Genomic DNA, 18,862 nt, shown 5'->3' with positions numbered 1-18,862 from the left:
GAGAAATCACTCCACGTAAGCGACATGGCCGGAAACCAACATTGAATGACCGTGACCTTCCATCCCTCAGACGGCACTGTATCAAAAACCGACATCAATCTCTAAAGGATATCACCACATGGGCTCAGGAACACTTCAGAAAACCACTGTCACTAAATACAGTTCTTCACTACGTCTGTAAGTGCAAGTTAAAGCTCTACTATGCAAAGCGAAAGTCATTCAACAACAACATCCAGAAACACCGCCGGCTTCTCTGGGCCCGAGATCATCTAAGATAAACTGATGCAAAGTGGAAAAGTGTTCTGTGGTCCGAGGAGTCCACATTTCAAATTGTTTTTGGAAATATTCGACATCGTGTCATCCGGACCAAAGGGGAAGCGAACCATCCAGACTGTTATCGACGCAAAGTTGAAAAGCCAGCATCTGTGATGGTATGGGGGTGCATTAGTGCCCAAGGCATGGGTAACTTACACATCTGTGAAGGCACCATTAATGCTGAAAGGTACATACAGGTTTTGGAACAACATATGCTGCCATCCAAGCGCCGTCTTTTTTTATGGACGCCCCTGCTTATTTCAGCAAGAACAATGCCAAGCCACATTCAGCATGTGTTACAACAGCGTGGCTTCGTAAAAAAAAGAGTGCGGGTACTTTCCTGGCCCGCCTGCAGTCCAGACCTGTCTCCCATGGAAAATGTTTGGCGCTTTATGAAGCGTAAAATACGACAGCGGAGACCCCGGACTGTTGAACGACTGAAGCTCTACATAAAACAAGAATGGGAAAGAATTCCACTTTCAAAGCTTCAACAATTAGTTTCCTCAGTTCCCAAACGCTTATTGATTGTTGTGAAAAGAAAAGGTGATGTAACACAGTGGTGAACATGCCCTTTCCCAACTACTTTGGCACGTGTTGCAGCCATGAAATTGTAAGTTAATTATTATTTGCAAAAAAAAAAAGTTTATGAGTTGAAACATCAAATATCTTGTCTTTGTAGTGCATTCAACTGAATATGGGTTGAAAAGGATTAGCAAATCATTGTATTCCGTTTATATTTACATCAAACACAATTTCCCAACTCATATGGAAACGAGGTTTGTACCATTTCACATCTTCCTCTGAAAGCCTGGTGAAGAACAACAGAGGCACACACAATATCCAATCAGGGCGTAGTCACCACTTAATTGAGATTTTCCTTATAACTCCCAATGCTTTTCCAGTTTTGTTTCTGTGTTTGCGTATGGAGGGAAAAAAATGCCTGTGCTTACGCGTGTGACAGCAACAAGGATGTGCGTGACCCTACAGCTGAAATGACGTTTGCCATTTCCTCCTGCGACTGAATTCCCACATCGTCTTAGCGTGAGACTGTTGGTGCCAATATTTGCATCAGTGTTGAAAACACCGAGCATTGTCACATCCCTGAAATGCTGTCAACACATTTATTTTCGGCTTTTGTCTGAGTTTTAAACACTGCAAAATCAAGGATTGCTTATTGCCCAAAAAGAGTCACGAAGATGAACGACATGTTTCACAATGCACCGAGATTTGATATATTTAAGACGATTTTCTTCACCTTGCTTTGCCTTTCTCAAGCCAGACTGTGCCATGTTCACAACGCACGGTTCATGAAGGCCTATTTAAGGAGAAGCTTATTCAAGCAAATACATGAAATATAGTCAAATATTAGTATGTATGGTAGTGATTCAACAAAAAAAAAAATATAAGGCTGGGTGATATGGCCTTAATCAATCAATCAATCAATGTTTATTTATATAGCCCCAAATCACAAATGTCTCAAAGGACTGCACAAATCATTACGACTACAACATCCTCGGAAGAACCCACAAAAGGGCAAGGAAAACTCACACCCAGTGGGCAGGGAGAATTCACATCCAGTGGGACGCCAGTGACAATGCTGACTATGAGAAACCTTGGAGAGGACCTCAGATGTGGGCAACCCCCCCCCCCTCTAGGGGACCGAAAGCAATGGATGTCGAGCGGGTCTAACATGATACTGTGAAAGTTCAATCCATAGTGGCTCCAACACAGCCGCGAGAGTTCAGTTCAAGCGGATCCAAGACAGCAACGAGAGTCCCGTCCACAGGAAACCATCCCAAGCGGAGGCGGATCAGCAGCGTAGAGATGTCCCCAACCGATACACAGGCGAGCGGTCCATCCTGGGTCCCAACGAGCGGCCCATCCTGGGTCTCGACTCTGGACAGCCAGTACTTCATCCATGGTCATCGGACCGGACCCCCTCCACAAGGGAGGGGGGGACATAGGAGAAAAAAGAAAAGAAGCGGCAGATCAACTGGTCTAAAAAGGAGGTCTATTTAAAGGCTAGAGTATACAGATGAGTTTTAAGGTGAGACTTAAATGCTTCTACTGAGGTAGCATCTCGAACTGGAGCCCGAACGGAAAACGCTCTATGTCATACAGAATCATTTAAAAAAATGTTTTTCTGGAATTAGTTATTTATTTTCTCAAAACAGTTGTATATTAAGTCCCGTCTGGGTGCATTTTAAGTGAAATTTGCCTGCGAGCACACCAGTTGGAGTCTCCTCACTCATCTTCGCAGTGACCTGATCACTGACCGTATAACAACCTACTTCGCCTTTCTGGTAACCAAAATAAAGGAGCATACGCGGTCAAAATAAAGTGTGCAATTAATCTGCGTTTAAACATGAATAATGAGATAATGTTTTGTGATTCAAGGCATGAATGTTCACTATTACAGCAATTAATTTTAATTTTTCTGAGGGAACTCTCCTGAAGGAAGCAATAAAGTACTGTCTATCTGTCTATGAAAATAAATACATTTTTAAAAGATTTAACTGATTTCGTTTTATGGGAAAGTCTACATTTAGGAAGCCAGAACATTCAACAAATGCTATTTTTCCAGTGTTCAAAGTAGTTTAACCCCTGTATTATGTTGGAAAAAATGACATTGATTATGTTGCGGGTCCTTTTGACCCGTACTGTGTAAATGCACTCAAAACAGGTTAAACCAATAACAATTTTATTTTAGGTTGTATAAACATTTAGAAAAGAGACATACAATACATTTTTTATTCCAATTGTATTATGTTAAGGGTCAATTTGACCCATTTTAGTTTTCGTGTTGATCAAAGTACTGGTTATCCTTTCTTTTTCTTGCTGAAATCTGGTGACTTTTCCTCATCTAGGGTCATGAACTGGTGTGTAAATCTGGACACTTTGTCTTTTATGGAATGTTTGTGCAGAGGTTGTATAAAAAGATGATGTTGCGAGTCATTTTGACCCAGGTGCTTTAATGTGGGTAAATAGCTGTTCAGATCCAAAAATAAACATGTCTCCTTGATGTACTTTTTACTTTGATGTACAATAGTTTGTATTTTGATTGTCTCTGAGACCCAGAGCCAGGTGTGTGAAGAGAGGAAACTTGTCTCCTCAGATCTCATCCTTCTGGAGCTCAATTTTGGTGAGTTTGTCAAAGAGATGACATGAGAACAGTGACAAGGACAAGTTTGAGAAAGTTCCCTCTCTTCACACACCTGGCTCTGGGTCTCAGAGGCAATCAAAATACAAACAATTGTACATCAAAGTAAAAAGTACATCAAAGAGACTTGTTTATTTTGGCTAGTTACCCACATTAAAGTGTCCGGGTCAAAATGACCCGCAACATCATCTTTGTATACAAACTCTGCAAGACATTCCACTACTCAACAAAGTGTCCAGATTTTACACACCAGTTCATGACCCTAGATGAGGAAAAGTCACCAAATTTCAGCAAGAAAATGAAAGGATAACCAGTACTTTGATAAGCACAAAAACTGAAATGGGTCAAATGGGTTAAGTGATCTTTAGTTTTTCAATCAGATCTTTGTGCAGGACACTTTGCTCAATAAACATACATTTATATTCCAATTATTTGTATTTCTAAATTGTATTTCCAATTCAGTAGAATGTTCCTACACATCTGTTCATGCAGTAACTCTGTATGTTACCAACTTGCAAATAGTCCAAAGGTCCGATTTCTAGATCCGTCCATCCAAGCTTTTGTTCCCATTCTCATCAGTGAGAAAAACAGTTAGAACACGGCTCTGGCTCTTTGATCCCTGCATGCAGGAGTTGTGAGTACGAGGCCACTTCCCTTAACTGTGACCTTACACTCCAGGCCAGGCGGGGTCCGGGCCTCTGTGGAGTTATTAAAGGCCCCGTCCAGGTGTGACCGCAGAAATACACCAGGAAACAGAACATTTCCACTTCCCGCGGACAGGCAGACAGTGGACATGACTTTTCCGCCTCAATGGACACTACGGTACTCAAGGATGTTATTTGAATGGATAAAGTTAAAGCTGTGTACAGACAAGCTGAAGTTCAAACGCTTTATTTTTTTTAAATTAACGATAACAAAAACGCTCAAAAGATCCTTGGTAGTGAAGATCTGAAGAGTGTCAAAATAGAACTCCAGTCTTAAAAATGTTTAGTTTTAGTAGAAGGTGGATTGAATTCAATCAAATCTGGTAAATAGCGGTTTCATTGATCAATCAATCAATCAATGTTTATTTATATAGCCCCAAATCACAAATGTCTCAAAGGACTGCACAAATCATTACGACTACAACATCCTCGGAAGAACCCACAAAAGGGCAAGGAAAACTCACACCCAGTGGGCAGAGAGAATTCACATCCAGTGGGACGCCAGTGACAATGCTGACTATGAGAAACCTTGGAGAGGACCTCAGATGTGGGCAACCCCCCCTCTCTAGGGGACCGAAAGCAATGGATGTCGAGCGGGTCTAACATGATACTGTGAAAGTTCAATCCATAGTGGCTCCAACACAGCCGCGAGAGTTCAGTTCAAGCGGATCCAAGACAGCAGCGAGAGTCCTGTCCACAGGAAACCATCTCAAGCGGATCAGCAGCGTAGAGACGTCCCCAACCGATACAGGCGAGCGGTCCATCCTGGGTCCCGACTAGCGGTCCATCCTGGGTCTCGACTCTGGACAGCCAGTACTTCATCCATGGTCATCGGACCGGACCCCCTCCACAAGGGAGGGGGGGACATAGGAGAAAGAAAAGAAGCGGCAGATCAACTGGTCTAAAAAAGAGGTCTATTTAAAGGCTAGAGTATACAGATGAGTTTTAAGGTGAGACTTAAATGCTGATAATGTTGCTGGACCGTCCTTGGTACTGTTAGTGCAGAGGTGTCAAACTCAATCGCACAGAGGGATACAATTAAAAACATACTTTTGATTGCGGGCACCGCGAACCCCAAAGGGGAATAAGCGGTAGAAAATGGATGGATGATTGCGGGCAAACAGGATTCATTGACAAACCAGCCAACAAATTCACAATTTGTCACGATCTGTAGCCGGATCGTGTTTTGTTTAGTTATGTTCTGTTAGTTTTGGACTCCCTTAGTTCCTGTTTTGTGCACTTCTGGTTTTGTTTTTGGTTACCGTGGATACTAATTGGTTTCACCTGCCTCTGATTAGTGTTCAGCAACTTCACCTGCTGCCGGGGACTAATCAGAGAGCTATTTGAAACCCTTAGTATACTTGTATGTGGGATTAGGAACTTCACCCCCGTTCATCTGATTTACTCCGATCCAACTTCAAAATGTTAAATGATAAACGATAAATGGGTTGTACTGCCCTGCCAAAATAGGCTTTCCAATGTGTGTTCATTTTGCTAATGTAGGGTCTTCAATTTAATGGAAAAGTTGTTGTGTACTAGGCAATGGGAGGAGGCTGTTATGGTTTGCAAGGGAGATGACGACAGACTGACACCAGAGGGCGAAGTAATCTACTAAGATTTTTTATATATATATAGTAAACATATATACATATATATAATACTAATGGTAAATGGGTTGTACTTGTATAGCGCTTTTCTACCTTCAAGGTACTCAAAGCGCTTTGACTCTACTTCCACATTTACCCATTCACACACACATTCGCACACTGATGGAGGGAGCTGCCATGCAAGGCGCCAACCTGCACCCATCAGGAGCAAGGGTGAAGTGTCTTGCTCAGGACACAACGGAAGTGTCGAGGTTGGTACTAGGTGGGGATTGAACCAGGGACCCTCGGGTTGCGCACGGCCACTCTCCCACTGCGCCACGCCGTCCCTATCCAGGAATTGCGGGCTCTCGTTCAATAATTTTCCAAGAATTTTCTGATTTCCCTGAAGTCCCAATTTTCCAGGAAATGCTTCCTTTTGAAAACAAACTTTCGCAATTTGTACCCATCCATTTTCTACCACTTGTCCCTTTTTTAGGGGGGTCACAGCGGGTGCTAGAGCCCATTTCAGCTGCATTCGGGCGGAAGGCGGGGTACACCCTGGACAAGTCGCCACCTCATCACAGGGCCAACACAGATAGACAGACAACATTCACACACTACGGCCAAACCTATCCCCAGGTGCCTCTCTCAGTCTGGAAATTCAAACTCGCACATTTCCCGGTGCAAAAAAAAAAATTCCTGGTTCTCCAAAGCCCCATTTTCACCCTTTTTGATCTTTCGGTTTCACGGTTCACATTTTTCAACCAATTCCAACAACTCCACCATCAAAACATTCAACTTATTCCGGACAACAAAGTGATCTATTTTATTTGACCTAAAAAAATATCCTAGTTTCCCGGAAATAATGTCGAAAAGACAGCCAAAAGGGGTTGGTAGATAAGAATAAATCCAAAGGTAAAATATTGTGCAGAAAAGCATCCAATTGCAGGAAATGTAGTCTTTATTTTTAGCAATTTATTTTGTGTTTCTCTTTATTATGTTAGATCCACTGTGGACTGGACTCTCACTATTATGTTAGATCCACTATGGACTGGACTCTCACACTATCATGTTGGATCCACTATGGACTGGACTCTCACTATTATGTTAGATCCACTATGGACTGGATCCCACTATTATGTTAGATCCACTATGGACTGGATCTCACTATTATGTTAGATCCACTATGGACTGGACTCTCACAATATTATGTTAGATCCACTATGGACTGGACTCTCACTATTATGTTAGATCCACTATGGACTGGATCTCACTATTATGTTAGATCCACTATGGACTGGACTCTCACAATATTATGTTAGATCCACTATGGACTGGACTCTCACAATATTATGTTAGATCCACTATGGACTGGACTCTCACAATATTATGTTAGATCCACTATGGACTGGACTCTCACTATTATGTTAGATCCACTATGGACTGGATCTCACTATTATGTTAGATCCACTATGGACTGGACTCTCACAATATTATGTTAGATCCACTATGGACTGGACTCTCACTATTATGTTAGATCCACTATGGACTGGATCTCACTATTATGTTAAATCCACTATGGACTGGACTCTCACTATATTATGTTAGATCCACTATGGACTGGACTCCCACTATTATGTTAGATCCACTATGGACTGGACTCACACTATTATGTTAGATCCACTATGGACTGGACTCTCTAACTATTATGTTAGATCCACTATGGACTGGACTCTCACACTATTACGTTAGATCCACTATGGACTGGACTTTCACACTATTATGTTAGATCCACTATGGACTGGACTCTCACTATTATGTTAGATCCACTATGGACTGGACTTTCACAATATTATGTTGGATCCACTATGGACTGGACTCTCACACTATTATGTTAGACCAACTATAGACTGGATTCTCACTATTATGTTCGATCCACTATGGACTGGACTCTCACTATTATGTTAGATCCACTATGGACTGGACTCTCACTATTATGTTAGACCCACTATGGACTGGACTTTCACAATATTATGTTGGATCCACTATGGACTGGACTCTCACACTATTATGTTAGATCCACTATGGACTGGACTCTCACACTATTATGTTAGACCAACTATAGACTGGACTCTCACTATTATGTTAGATCCACTATGGACTGGACTCTCACACTATTATGTTAGATCCACTATGGACTGGACTCTCACACTATCATGTTAGATCCACTATGGACTGGACTCTCACACTATTATGTTAGATCCACTATGGACTGGACTCTCACACTATTATGTTAGATCCACTATGGACTGGACTCTCACACTATTATGTTAGATCCACTATGGACTGGACTCTCACACTATTATGTTAGATCCACTATGGACTGGACTCTCACACTATCATGTTAGATCCACTATGGACTGGACTCACTATTATGTCAGATCCACTATGGACTGGACTCACACTATTATGTCGGATCCACTAAGGACTGGACTCTCACTATTATGTTCGATCCACTATGGACTGGACTCTCACTATTATGTTAGATCCACTATGGACTGGACTCTCACTATTATGTTCGATCCACTATGGACTGGACTCTCACTATTATGTTAGATCCACTATGGACTGGACTCTCACTATTATGTTCGATCCACTATGGACTGGACTCTCACTATTATGTTAGACCCACTATGGACTGGACTCTCACTATTATGTTAGACCCACTATGGACTGGACTTTCACAACATTATGTTAGATCCACTATGGACTGGACTTTCACAACATTATGTTAGACCCACTATGGACTGGACTCTCACACTATCATGTTAGATCCACTATGGACTGGACTCTCACACTATTATGTTAGATCCACTATGGACTGGACTCTCACACTATTATGTTAGATCCACTATGGACTGGACTCTCACACTATCATGTTAGATCCACTATGGACTGGACTCACTATTATGTCAGATCCACTATGGACTGGACTCACACTATTATGTCGGATCCACTAAGGACTGGACTCTCACTATTATGTTCGATCCACTATGGACTGGACTCTCACTATTATGTTAGATCCACTATGGACTGGACTCTCACTATTATGTTCGATCCACTATGGACTGGACTCTCACTATTATGTTCGATCCACTATGGACTGGACTCTCACTATTATGTTAGACCCACTATGGACTGGACTCTCACTATTATGTTAGACCCACTATGGACTGGACTCTCACTATTATGTAAGATCCACTATGGACTGGACTTTCACAACATTATGTTAGATACGCTAGGGACTGGACTTTCACAACATTATGTTAGACCCACTCGACGTCCATTGCATCCGGTCTCCACTAGAGAGCGCGGTGTCACCCACATCCGCGGTCCTCTCCAAGGTTTCTCATAGTCATTCATGTTGACATCCCTCTGGGTTGTGAGTTTTTCCTTAGCCTTATGTGTTCTCTGAACCGAGGTTGTCACTGTGGCTTGTGCAGCCCTTTGAGACACTCGTGATTTAGGGCTATATAAACAAACATTCATTCATTGATTGTCTGCTTGGAAACACTTTGTGTTGGTAGAAACGTTCCTCGTTTTTTCTTAAATGTTGCATTTGTTTCCTCAAAGGATACTCACATCCTTGCATTTGAAATGACTACAGTTATGTTTCATGTTTATCTGCTTTTTTTGTACTAAATTAAACCTAAATACTGCCCACCAGTCCAGAGTGAAGTCCTCTTACGCCCGTCGTCAGATATTAGACTTGCCTTGACCCTAAACATAAGCGGAACGGGCAAGAAATGCCTGCTACAAAGCGTATTAAGGTCTTGATTTAAATCTTTTTTTGGCACGGTGCAGAAACGGCTCCATCCAAGCAAAACATATCTGTTTCCACTGCGTCTTTGTTCTTTTTAATTGATCAGTTAAGCGCTGCATTTGATTTTGCAGATAAAGGGTTGTTGTGGCTCATTAGCTGAGCCGTCTGGAAGCTTCCTTCAAATGTCACAACAGGCATTGTTCAGTACGTGTGTGTGGCCTGGCCTGGCGTCCGCATGCGCAGGCACTCTCACCAGGTCGCTTATCGTTGTTGTGTCCTCGCCACACAATGTGGTGACTTCTGAGTGGGGCTGCAGACAGGAAGGCCCACTGTGGAAGGTGGAAAAGTCTTTCCCACTGAATTTGAAAACTGCATAAATATAATCATGGGGCAGATTCAAGGAAATAGAGGGTACAAATACAAACCCTGTTTCCATATGAGTTGGGAAATTGTGTTAGATGTAAATATAAACGGAATACAATGATTTGCAAATAATTTTCAACCCATATTCAGTTGAATATGCTACAAAGACAAGATATTTAATGTTTAAATTTTTGCAAATAATAATTAATTTAGAATTTCATGGCTGCAACAGATGCCAAAGTAGTTGGGAAAGGGCATGTTCACCACTGTGTTACATCACCTTTTCTTTTAACAACACTCAATAAGCGTTTGGGAGCTGAGGAAACTAATTGTTGAAGCTTTGAAAGTGGAATTCTTTCCCATTCTTGTTTTATGTAGAGCTTCAGTCGTTCAACAGTCCGGGGTCTCCGCTGTCGTATTTTACACTTCATAATGCGCCACACATTTTCCATGGGAGACAGGTCTGGACTGCAGGCGGGCCAGGAAAGTACCGGCACTTGTTTTTTACGAAGCCACGCTGTTGTAACATGTGCTGAATGTGGCTTCGTATTTTCTTGTTGAAATAAGCAGGGGCGTCCATGAAAAAGACGGCCCTTAAATGGCAGTAAATGTTGTTCCAAACCCTGTATGTACCTTTCAGCATTAATGGTGCCTTCACAGATGTGTAAGTTACCCATGCCTTGGGCACTAATGCAACCCCATACCATCACAGATGCGGGCTTTTGAACTTTGCGTCGATAACAGTCTGGATGGTTCGCTTCTCCTTTGGTCCGGATGACACAATGTCGAATATTTCCAAAAACAATTTGAAATGTGGACTCGTCAGACCACAGAACATTTTTCCACTTTGCATCAGTCCATCTTAGATGATCTCGGGCCCAGAGAAGCCTGCGGCGTTTCTGGATGTTGTTGATTAATGGCTTTGGCTTTGCATAGTAGAGCTTTTCGTTGCACTTACAGATGTAGCGACGAGCTGTATTTAGTGACAGTGTTCCTGAGCCCATGTGGTGATATCCTTTTAGAGTTTGATGTCGGTTTTTGATACAGTGCCGTCTGAGGGATCGAAGGTCACGGTCATTCAATGTTGGTTTCCGGCCATGCCGCTTACGTGGAGTGATTTCTCCAGATTCTGTGAACCTTTTGATGATATTATGGAGCGTAGATGTTGAAATCCCTAAATTTCTTGCAATTGCACTTTGAGAAACGTTGTTCTTAAACTGACTATTTGCTCACGCAGTTGTGGACAAAGGGGTGTACCTCGCCCCATCCTTTCTGGTGAAAGACTGAGCATTTTTTTGGGGAAGCTGTTTTTATACCCAATCATGGCACCCACCTGTTCCCAATTAGCCTGCACACCTGTGGGATGTTCCAAATAAGTGTTTGATGAGCATTCCTCAACTTTATTAGTATTTATTGCCACCTTTCCCAACTTCTTTGTCACGTGTTGCTGGCATCAAATTCTAAAGTTAATGATTATTTGCAAATTGAACATCAAATATGTTGTCTTTGTAGCATATTCAACTGAATATGGGTTGAAAAGGATTTGCAAATAATTGTATTCTGTTTATATTTACATCTAACACAATTTCCCAACTCATATGGAAACGGGGTTTGTAATATGCAACCTATAAATAAATACCCATGTTTGAAAGGCACCGATTTTCCAGCGTGCTCCTAACTGCGGGCGTCAGGAAAATATTTGGAAGTTGCATATTTGGGAAAGTGTCTTGCTGCCAAACTTCCCTTCTTTTCCTTCTTTTCCTTCTTTTCTTTTCCCTTCCACCACCCATGTTGTGGAGTAGACAGATCCCTGTTGTCTCCCAGTCTGGGGGAGAACGTTGTTCTTTGGCTCCAGCCAGGAAAAAGGGTCTCGGGGGTTTGTTATTTTTGCTTTCCGATAGCATCTACATGTGTACCTCACGGCCGGGTGTTTATTATGCTGCCCAGACTGCTTATGAGGGGAGGCGGGGGTCGATTCGGCATCGCCATTGGAGATTCCTTGTTGACAGCATCCGTCGACTGTCCCTGAGGAAGTGTCACAAGTGACATCACGGTATTCCCCCTTCAGATGAGGGCTCGGCTGGCTTTAATGGCCCAGTTGTTTCCATGCAAGTTTACCGTTATGATTAGAGATGTTCGATCATATCAGACTTATGATATTATTGGCCGATAAATGCTTTAAAATGTAATATCGGAAATTATCGGTATCGGTTTTAAAAAGTAAAATGAATGAATTTTTAAAAACGCCGCTGTACGCAGTGGTACACGGACGTAGGGAGAAGAACTGAGCAGTTGCGTCTTCGAGTCATACTTGCCAACCCTCCTAAATTTCAGTACCTCTCCCGGAGCAACCATTCTCCCGAATTTCTCCCGAATTCCACCCAGACAACAATATTGGGAGCGTGCCGACCCAATCACATAATATCAACGGCTTTTCACACACACACAAGAGAATGCAATGCATACTTGGTCAACAGCCATACAGGTCACACTGAGGGTGGCCGTATAAACAACTTGAACACTGTTACGGATAAGCGCCACACTGTGGACCCACACCAAACAAGAATGACAAACACATTTCGGGAGAAGATCTGCACCGTAACACAACATAAACACAACAAAACAAATACCAAGAGCCCCTTGCAGCACTAACTCTTCCAGGACGCTACAATATACACCCCGTGTTGGTATTTTTTTCCATAACGTGAGTTGATTTATTTTGTAAAACCTTGTTGCATTGTTTAATGCATCCAGCGGGGCATCGCAACAAAATTAAGCAAAATTATGTGTTGATTTTATAACTGTATATATCGGTATCGGTTTTAAAAAGTAAAATTAATGACTTTTTAAAATGCCGCTGTACGGAGTGGTACACGGACGTAGGGAGAAGTACTGAGCAGTTGCGTCTTCGAGTCATACTTGCCAACCCTCCCCATTTTCCCGGGAGAGTCCTAAATTTCAGTACCTCTCCCGGGGCAACCATTCTCCCGAATTTCTCCCGATTTCCACCCAGACAACAATATTGGGGGCGTGCCTTAAAGGCACTGCATTTGCGTGCCGACCCAATCACATAATATCAACGGCTTTTCACACACACACAAGATAATGCAAGGCATACTTGGTCAACAGCCATACAGGTCACACTGAGGGTGGCCGTATAAACAACTTGAACACTGTTACAGATAAGCGCCACACTGTGGACCCACACCAAACAAGTATGACAAACACATTTCCGGAGAATATCCGCACCGTAACACAACATAAACACAACAAAACAAATACCCAGAACCCCTTGCAGCACTAACTCTTCCGGGACGCTACAATATACACCCCATGTTGGTATTTTTTTCCATAACGTGAGTTGGTTTATTTTGGAAAACCTTGTTACATTGTTTAATGCATCGCAACAAAATTAGGCAAAATAATGTGTTAATTTTATAACTGTATATATCGGTATCGGTTGATATCGGAATCGGTAATTAAGAGTTGGACAATATCGGATATTGGCAAAAAATGCCATTATCGGACATCTCTAGTTATGATGACAACAAGAACAATACAATATTTGATCAACAAATCAACATTCATTTAGGTAAGAAAATGACCAAATGTATATATTCTTAAATAACCGTAAATCCTTGCTATAGCCCGGGTGTCAGCAACCCATGACTCTTGAGCCAAATGTGGCACTTTAGTGCCACCCTAGTGGCTCCCTGGAGCATTTCTAAAACAGGATTGAAAATGGAAAAAAGATGGGAAAATAATTTTTTTGTTTTAGTATTGTTTTTGTTTGAGGACAAACATGACACAAACCTTCCCAATTGTTAAAAAGCCCACCGTTTAGTAAGTTTAATATAAGTATTTGGTGAACATCGTTTTGTCCTACTAATTTCGGCGGTTCTTGAACTCACCATAGAGTGGACAGTGACGCAACAGTTTGTTTACATGTGAAATATTCCACTCCTATTTTGTCCACCAAAAGTTTTATGCTGTGAACGAATGGACAAAGGTGGAGTGCCAATCAGGCATATTTGGTCAGTGAATGACTGCAAGCTAATCAATGCTAACATGCTATTTAGCCTATCTGTACGTACATATGGCATCAGTATTCCACTTTTGTAGCTATACATTTAATATCATTTACTTTTATCCTCTTTGTATGTAATTTTAGTTTTGCATGTCTCATGACTTGAGATGTACGATAATGTTTTTTTTGCCGATATCCGATATTCCGATATTATCCAACTCTTAATAATGATATCAACCGATACCGATATATACAGTCGTAGAATGAACATATTATTTTGCCAAATTTTTTTTTTATGCCCCGCTAGATGTATTAAACAATATAACAAGGTTTTCCAACATAAATTAACTCAAGTTATGGGGAAAAAAATGCCAACATGGCACTGCCATATTTATAATTGAAGTCACAAAGTGAATTATTTTTTTTTTTCAACATGCTTGAAAAACAGCAGCTTGGAATTTGAGACATGCTCTCTCTGAGAGAGCATGAGGAGGTAGAGGTGAGGGGGTGTATATTGTAGCGTCCCCGAAGAGTTAGTGCTGCAAGGGGTTCTGGGTATTTGTTCTGTTGTGTTACGGTTCGGATGTTCTCCCGAAATGTGTTTGTCATTCTTGTTTGGTGTGGGTTCACAGTGTGGCGCATATTCGTAACAGTTGTTTATACGGCCACTCTCAGTGTGACCTGTATGGCTGTTGACCAAGTATGCCTTGCATTTATTTGTGTGTGTGAAAAGCCGTCGATATTATGTGATTGGGTCGGCACGCAAAGGCAGAGCCTTTAAGGTACGCCCCCAGTATTGTTTTCTGGGTGGAAATCGGGAGAAATTCGTGAGAATGGTTGCCCTGGGAGATTTTCGGAGGGGGTACTGAAATTTGGGACTCTCCCGGGAAAATGGGGAGGGTTGTACTTCTCCCTACGTCCGTGTACCACTCCATACAGCAGCGTTTTAAAAAGTCATACATTTAACTTTTTGAAACCGACACCGATAATTTCCGATATTACATTTTAAAGCATTCATCGGCCGATGATATCGGCAGTCCGATATTAACGGACATCGCTACTCATGACACACGATCTGTAAGTAATATTTGCTGCATTTCAGATAGTTGTTGGTGGGTCACATTGTTCCAGACCACAGCAAACATTACCTAGCTTGCCAAAGATTGTAATAAATATATTTAAAAAAAGACAGCCTTAATTTGGACACACACATTTAAGCCTTCGGCCATTAAAAGCAAGTCATTTCCAGGAGTTATCTCACCTTCTGAGTAGCCTCAGATTTACTAATGGTTTCTAATGTAAAAATGTGTAGAATTTCACATTTCTGTGAACGAAGATTTTCTTCAGCCTGCGACACATAGTCATTTTGATAGTAGGCTATTATAGCTAATATAGTCATGTGTTGTCTTCATTATAAGACTTATATACGGCTTTTCATTCTTTGCGGCTCCAGAGAGATTAGTTTTTTGTATTTTTGGTCCAATATGGCTCTTTCAACGTTTTGGGTTGCCAACCCCTGATGTAGCCATTCAGAAGCACTATTCTGTAGTAAAATATTAATCAAAGAAAAGGTGCAATTTTCCACACCCTAACCGTGTTTGTATCCCACTAGAACAGGGGTAGGGAACCTATGGCTCTAGAGCCAGATGTGGCTCTTTTGATGACTGCATCTGGCTCTCGGATAAATCTGATCTAGCACAATAAGTAATGACTAATTCCACTTGTAATCAAAGTGTTAAAAATAACGTTCAAAATATTAAACATGCTCATGCATTTGAATCCATCCCACCTTTTTCTACTGCACTTTATTTATTTTTATTTTTTTTAGGGCTTGCCCTCCTAGGGGTTCTTTGGACCACCAAGCACCGACATGAAAGCCTGTTTCAGGGTTACGATATTTTTTTTATTTTTCAATAAGTCTCTCAGTTCCAGCAATGATCTTTTTCTCTTTCGTTCTCGCTCGCACTCTGGCTCCAGCTCCAACCCTGTCTCTCCTCCTGGCTGCTGCTTATAACAGAGCAACAGGTGATTAGATAAGAAGGCCCAGGTGGGTTGTCTACGCACCTGTCGCTGATTTCGAGGCCGGTCCTGGCACACCCTGCTTCGCTGCAGGCCCGCAGGCCACGCCCCCTCCACAGTTAGCTTCAGAATATCAATGTTATTACAAAGAATAAGAGACCTATTATACTCTAGTAATGTTGGTTTTACTTAAAAATTCACGCGTTTAGTTGTGTTCAGTGTTGAAAAAAAAAATGATATGGCTCTTAGGGAAATACATTTTTAAATATTCGGATTCTTGGCTCTCTCAGCCAAAAAGGTTCCCGACCCCTGCACTAGAGTAAAGGTTGTTTCTCGATGACATCTTGGTTTAAAGTGCATGTGCATTTACTTTCTATGAATGACGTGAGTCAGACAATTACAATTATTAGTACGTACTTTGACGAAACAGTCCAAAGTAGACAAGTCGAATGGGTTCAGTCAGGAAGACTTGATTGTTAATAAATCATTGTAATAATGTATCATTATGCATACTTTATCATGTCATTTTCTTCCTCTGATTTTGGACTGCAGGTCGAGTTCCAGAATCTAAGGCTTTGGGTCTCGACCAGCTCCAAGTACGACTCAACAAGAAGACGGGGAAGATAAATGTGTGCATTGATGAGTCTACCACTGTGCCATCCATCTTTGCTCTAGGTGACATAAGCCAGGTAGGCATTCCTCACTTGTCAGATAATAACAGCAGCAATACGAGGGGGATATCTTATTTCAATGATGCGTTTATATTTCAATTAGTCCTGGATGCGGGGGCCGTTTCGATATTTTTCATTTTCAAACCATAACAAAATATATGGATTTTTAAAAATTATTTTACCTTAAAGGGGAACATTATCAGCAGACCTATGTAAGCGTCAATATATACCTTGATGGTGCAGAAAAAAGACCATCTATTTTTTTAACCGATTTCCGAACTCTAAATGGGTGAATTTTGGCGAATTAAACGCCTTTCTGTTTATCGCGCTGGAGGCGATGACGTCAGAATGTGACGTCGCCGAGGTAACACACCCACCATTTTCATTTTCAACACATTACAAACACCGGGTCTCAGCTCTGTTATTTTCCGTTTTTTTTGACTATTTTTTGGAACCTTGGAGACATCATGCCTCGTCGGTGTGTTGTCGGAGGTTGTAACAACACTAACAGGGAGGGATTCAAGTTGCACCACTGGCCCCAAGATGCCAAAGTGTCTGCCGCCAGACCCCCATTGAATGTGCCAGAGTGTCTCCACATTTTACCGGCGATGCTAAGACAGACATGGCACAGAGATGTATGGATAACCTGTAAAATGCATTTGCTACAATAGTCAATGAAATCACAAAGGTGAGTTTTGTTGATGTTGACTGCCAGCTAATCGATGCTAACATGCTACGCTAATCGATGCTAACATGCTATTTACCGGCGGTGCTAAAGCAGACATGGAACAGAGATGTATGGATAACCTGTAGATGCATTTGCAACTATATTACGTTTCCTTCCGCCCACATTTAATGCGAAACAAACACTTACCAATCGACGGATTTAAGTTGCTCCAGTGTCAAAAGATGCGAAAGTCCTGATCGTTTGGTCCGCACATTTTACCGGCGATGCTAACGCAGCTATTCGGCCATGCTATGGCTATGAATAGCGTCAATAGCTATTTGCTCAATAGCTTCAGTTTCTTCTTCAATATTTTCATACTCCAACCATCTGTTTCAATACATGCGTAATCTGTTGAATCGCTTAAGTCGCTGAAATCCGAGTTTGAATCCGAGCTAATGTCACTATATCTTGCTGTGGTATTCCCATTGTTTGTTTACATTGGCAGCACTGTGTGACGTCACAGGGAAATGGCCAGTGTCTTCGCAGAGAGACGAAAATAAGGCACTTTAAAGCTTTATTTAGGGATATTCCGAGACCGGTAAAATTTTGAAAAAAACTTCAAAAAATACAACAAGCCACTGGGAACTGATTTTAATGCGACTTCTTAAACAGGTGCGGTAGAAAACGGATGGATGGATTTAAATGCATGAGAATGTTTGATATTCTGCAAGTTATTTTTAGCACTGCGATTACCAGCGAAATTATTCATAATTATCCCGTTAAGCAATGTCTGCTAAGATTTATCCGAGAGCCAGATGCAGTCATCCAAAGAGCCACATCTGGCACTGGAGCCATAGGTTCCCTACCCCTGTGCTAAAGCAAACAATTACCACAGGTGTGCGTCAAAAAGCATAGCAGGTGGAACAAATGCGAAACCATGGTAACAAGGTAAAACAGGAAGAGTCCAAAACGATTGACAAAACACAAAAGGACTCAAAAACCAAAACAATATAACAATTACGTTTATTTTAGAGATAAATATGACATTGAACTGCGTGTTGTTACTCAACAAGGTAATCCCACCTCCAAGTCGAAGTTTAATGGGACATCCTTGTCTCATTTAGTGTGAATGTGTGTGTGTGTGTGTGTGTAATTATCCCACCACAGCTATCATTTCCGAGTGGGCCTCTTCTAGAACATTTGCACTATATTCAAGTTGCACCGTGTAAATACTGGTTAACTCCAGCAGCTGTAATGTCAGCGTGGCTTTTTTTTTTTTTTAACACAAACATCTCTGTGCTTCCTTCCTGTCTCACCGGACTCACGATGAGACACACACACACACACACACACACTCATTTGACTGACAGCTCGCTTTGATGAGTTGTGCTTCACCCCAATCTATCTGTCATCTTGTCACAGCAGCAGCAGGAGGCTTTTGGGTGTTTGTTTTTCTAAGCGGGGAAGGTTCGATATCTTGCTCAAGTCGTAGCGATACACTTCTTGTTTTCTTCTCATCGTTCGAAT

The 18,862-nt window shown here is 41.7% G+C and overlaps 1 protein-coding gene across 1 annotated transcript in view; it reads left to right on the top strand.

The window, feature by feature from the left end:
- The window catches only part of txnrd2.2 (thioredoxin reductase 2, tandem duplicate 2), a 69,262-nt gene that overhangs the window by 36,619 nt on the left and 13,781 nt on the right, over positions 1-18,862 (top strand). The window contains exon 12 of the mRNA XM_061907091.1: positions 16,550-16,686. Coding sequence (XP_061763075.1) covers positions 16,550-16,686 — 137 coding nt within the window. The remainder of the gene's footprint in view (positions 1-16,549; positions 16,687-18,862) is intronic.

This window comes from Nerophis ophidion, linkage group LG07 (genome assembly GCF_033978795.1).
Source record: "Nerophis ophidion isolate RoL-2023_Sa linkage group LG07, RoL_Noph_v1.0, whole genome shotgun sequence".
Taxonomy (NCBI): Eukaryota; Metazoa; Chordata; class Actinopteri; order Syngnathiformes; family Syngnathidae; genus Nerophis; species Nerophis ophidion.
Note: the sequence above shows the minus strand (reverse complement) of the source record. Positions and strands in the feature narration are given on the sequence as shown.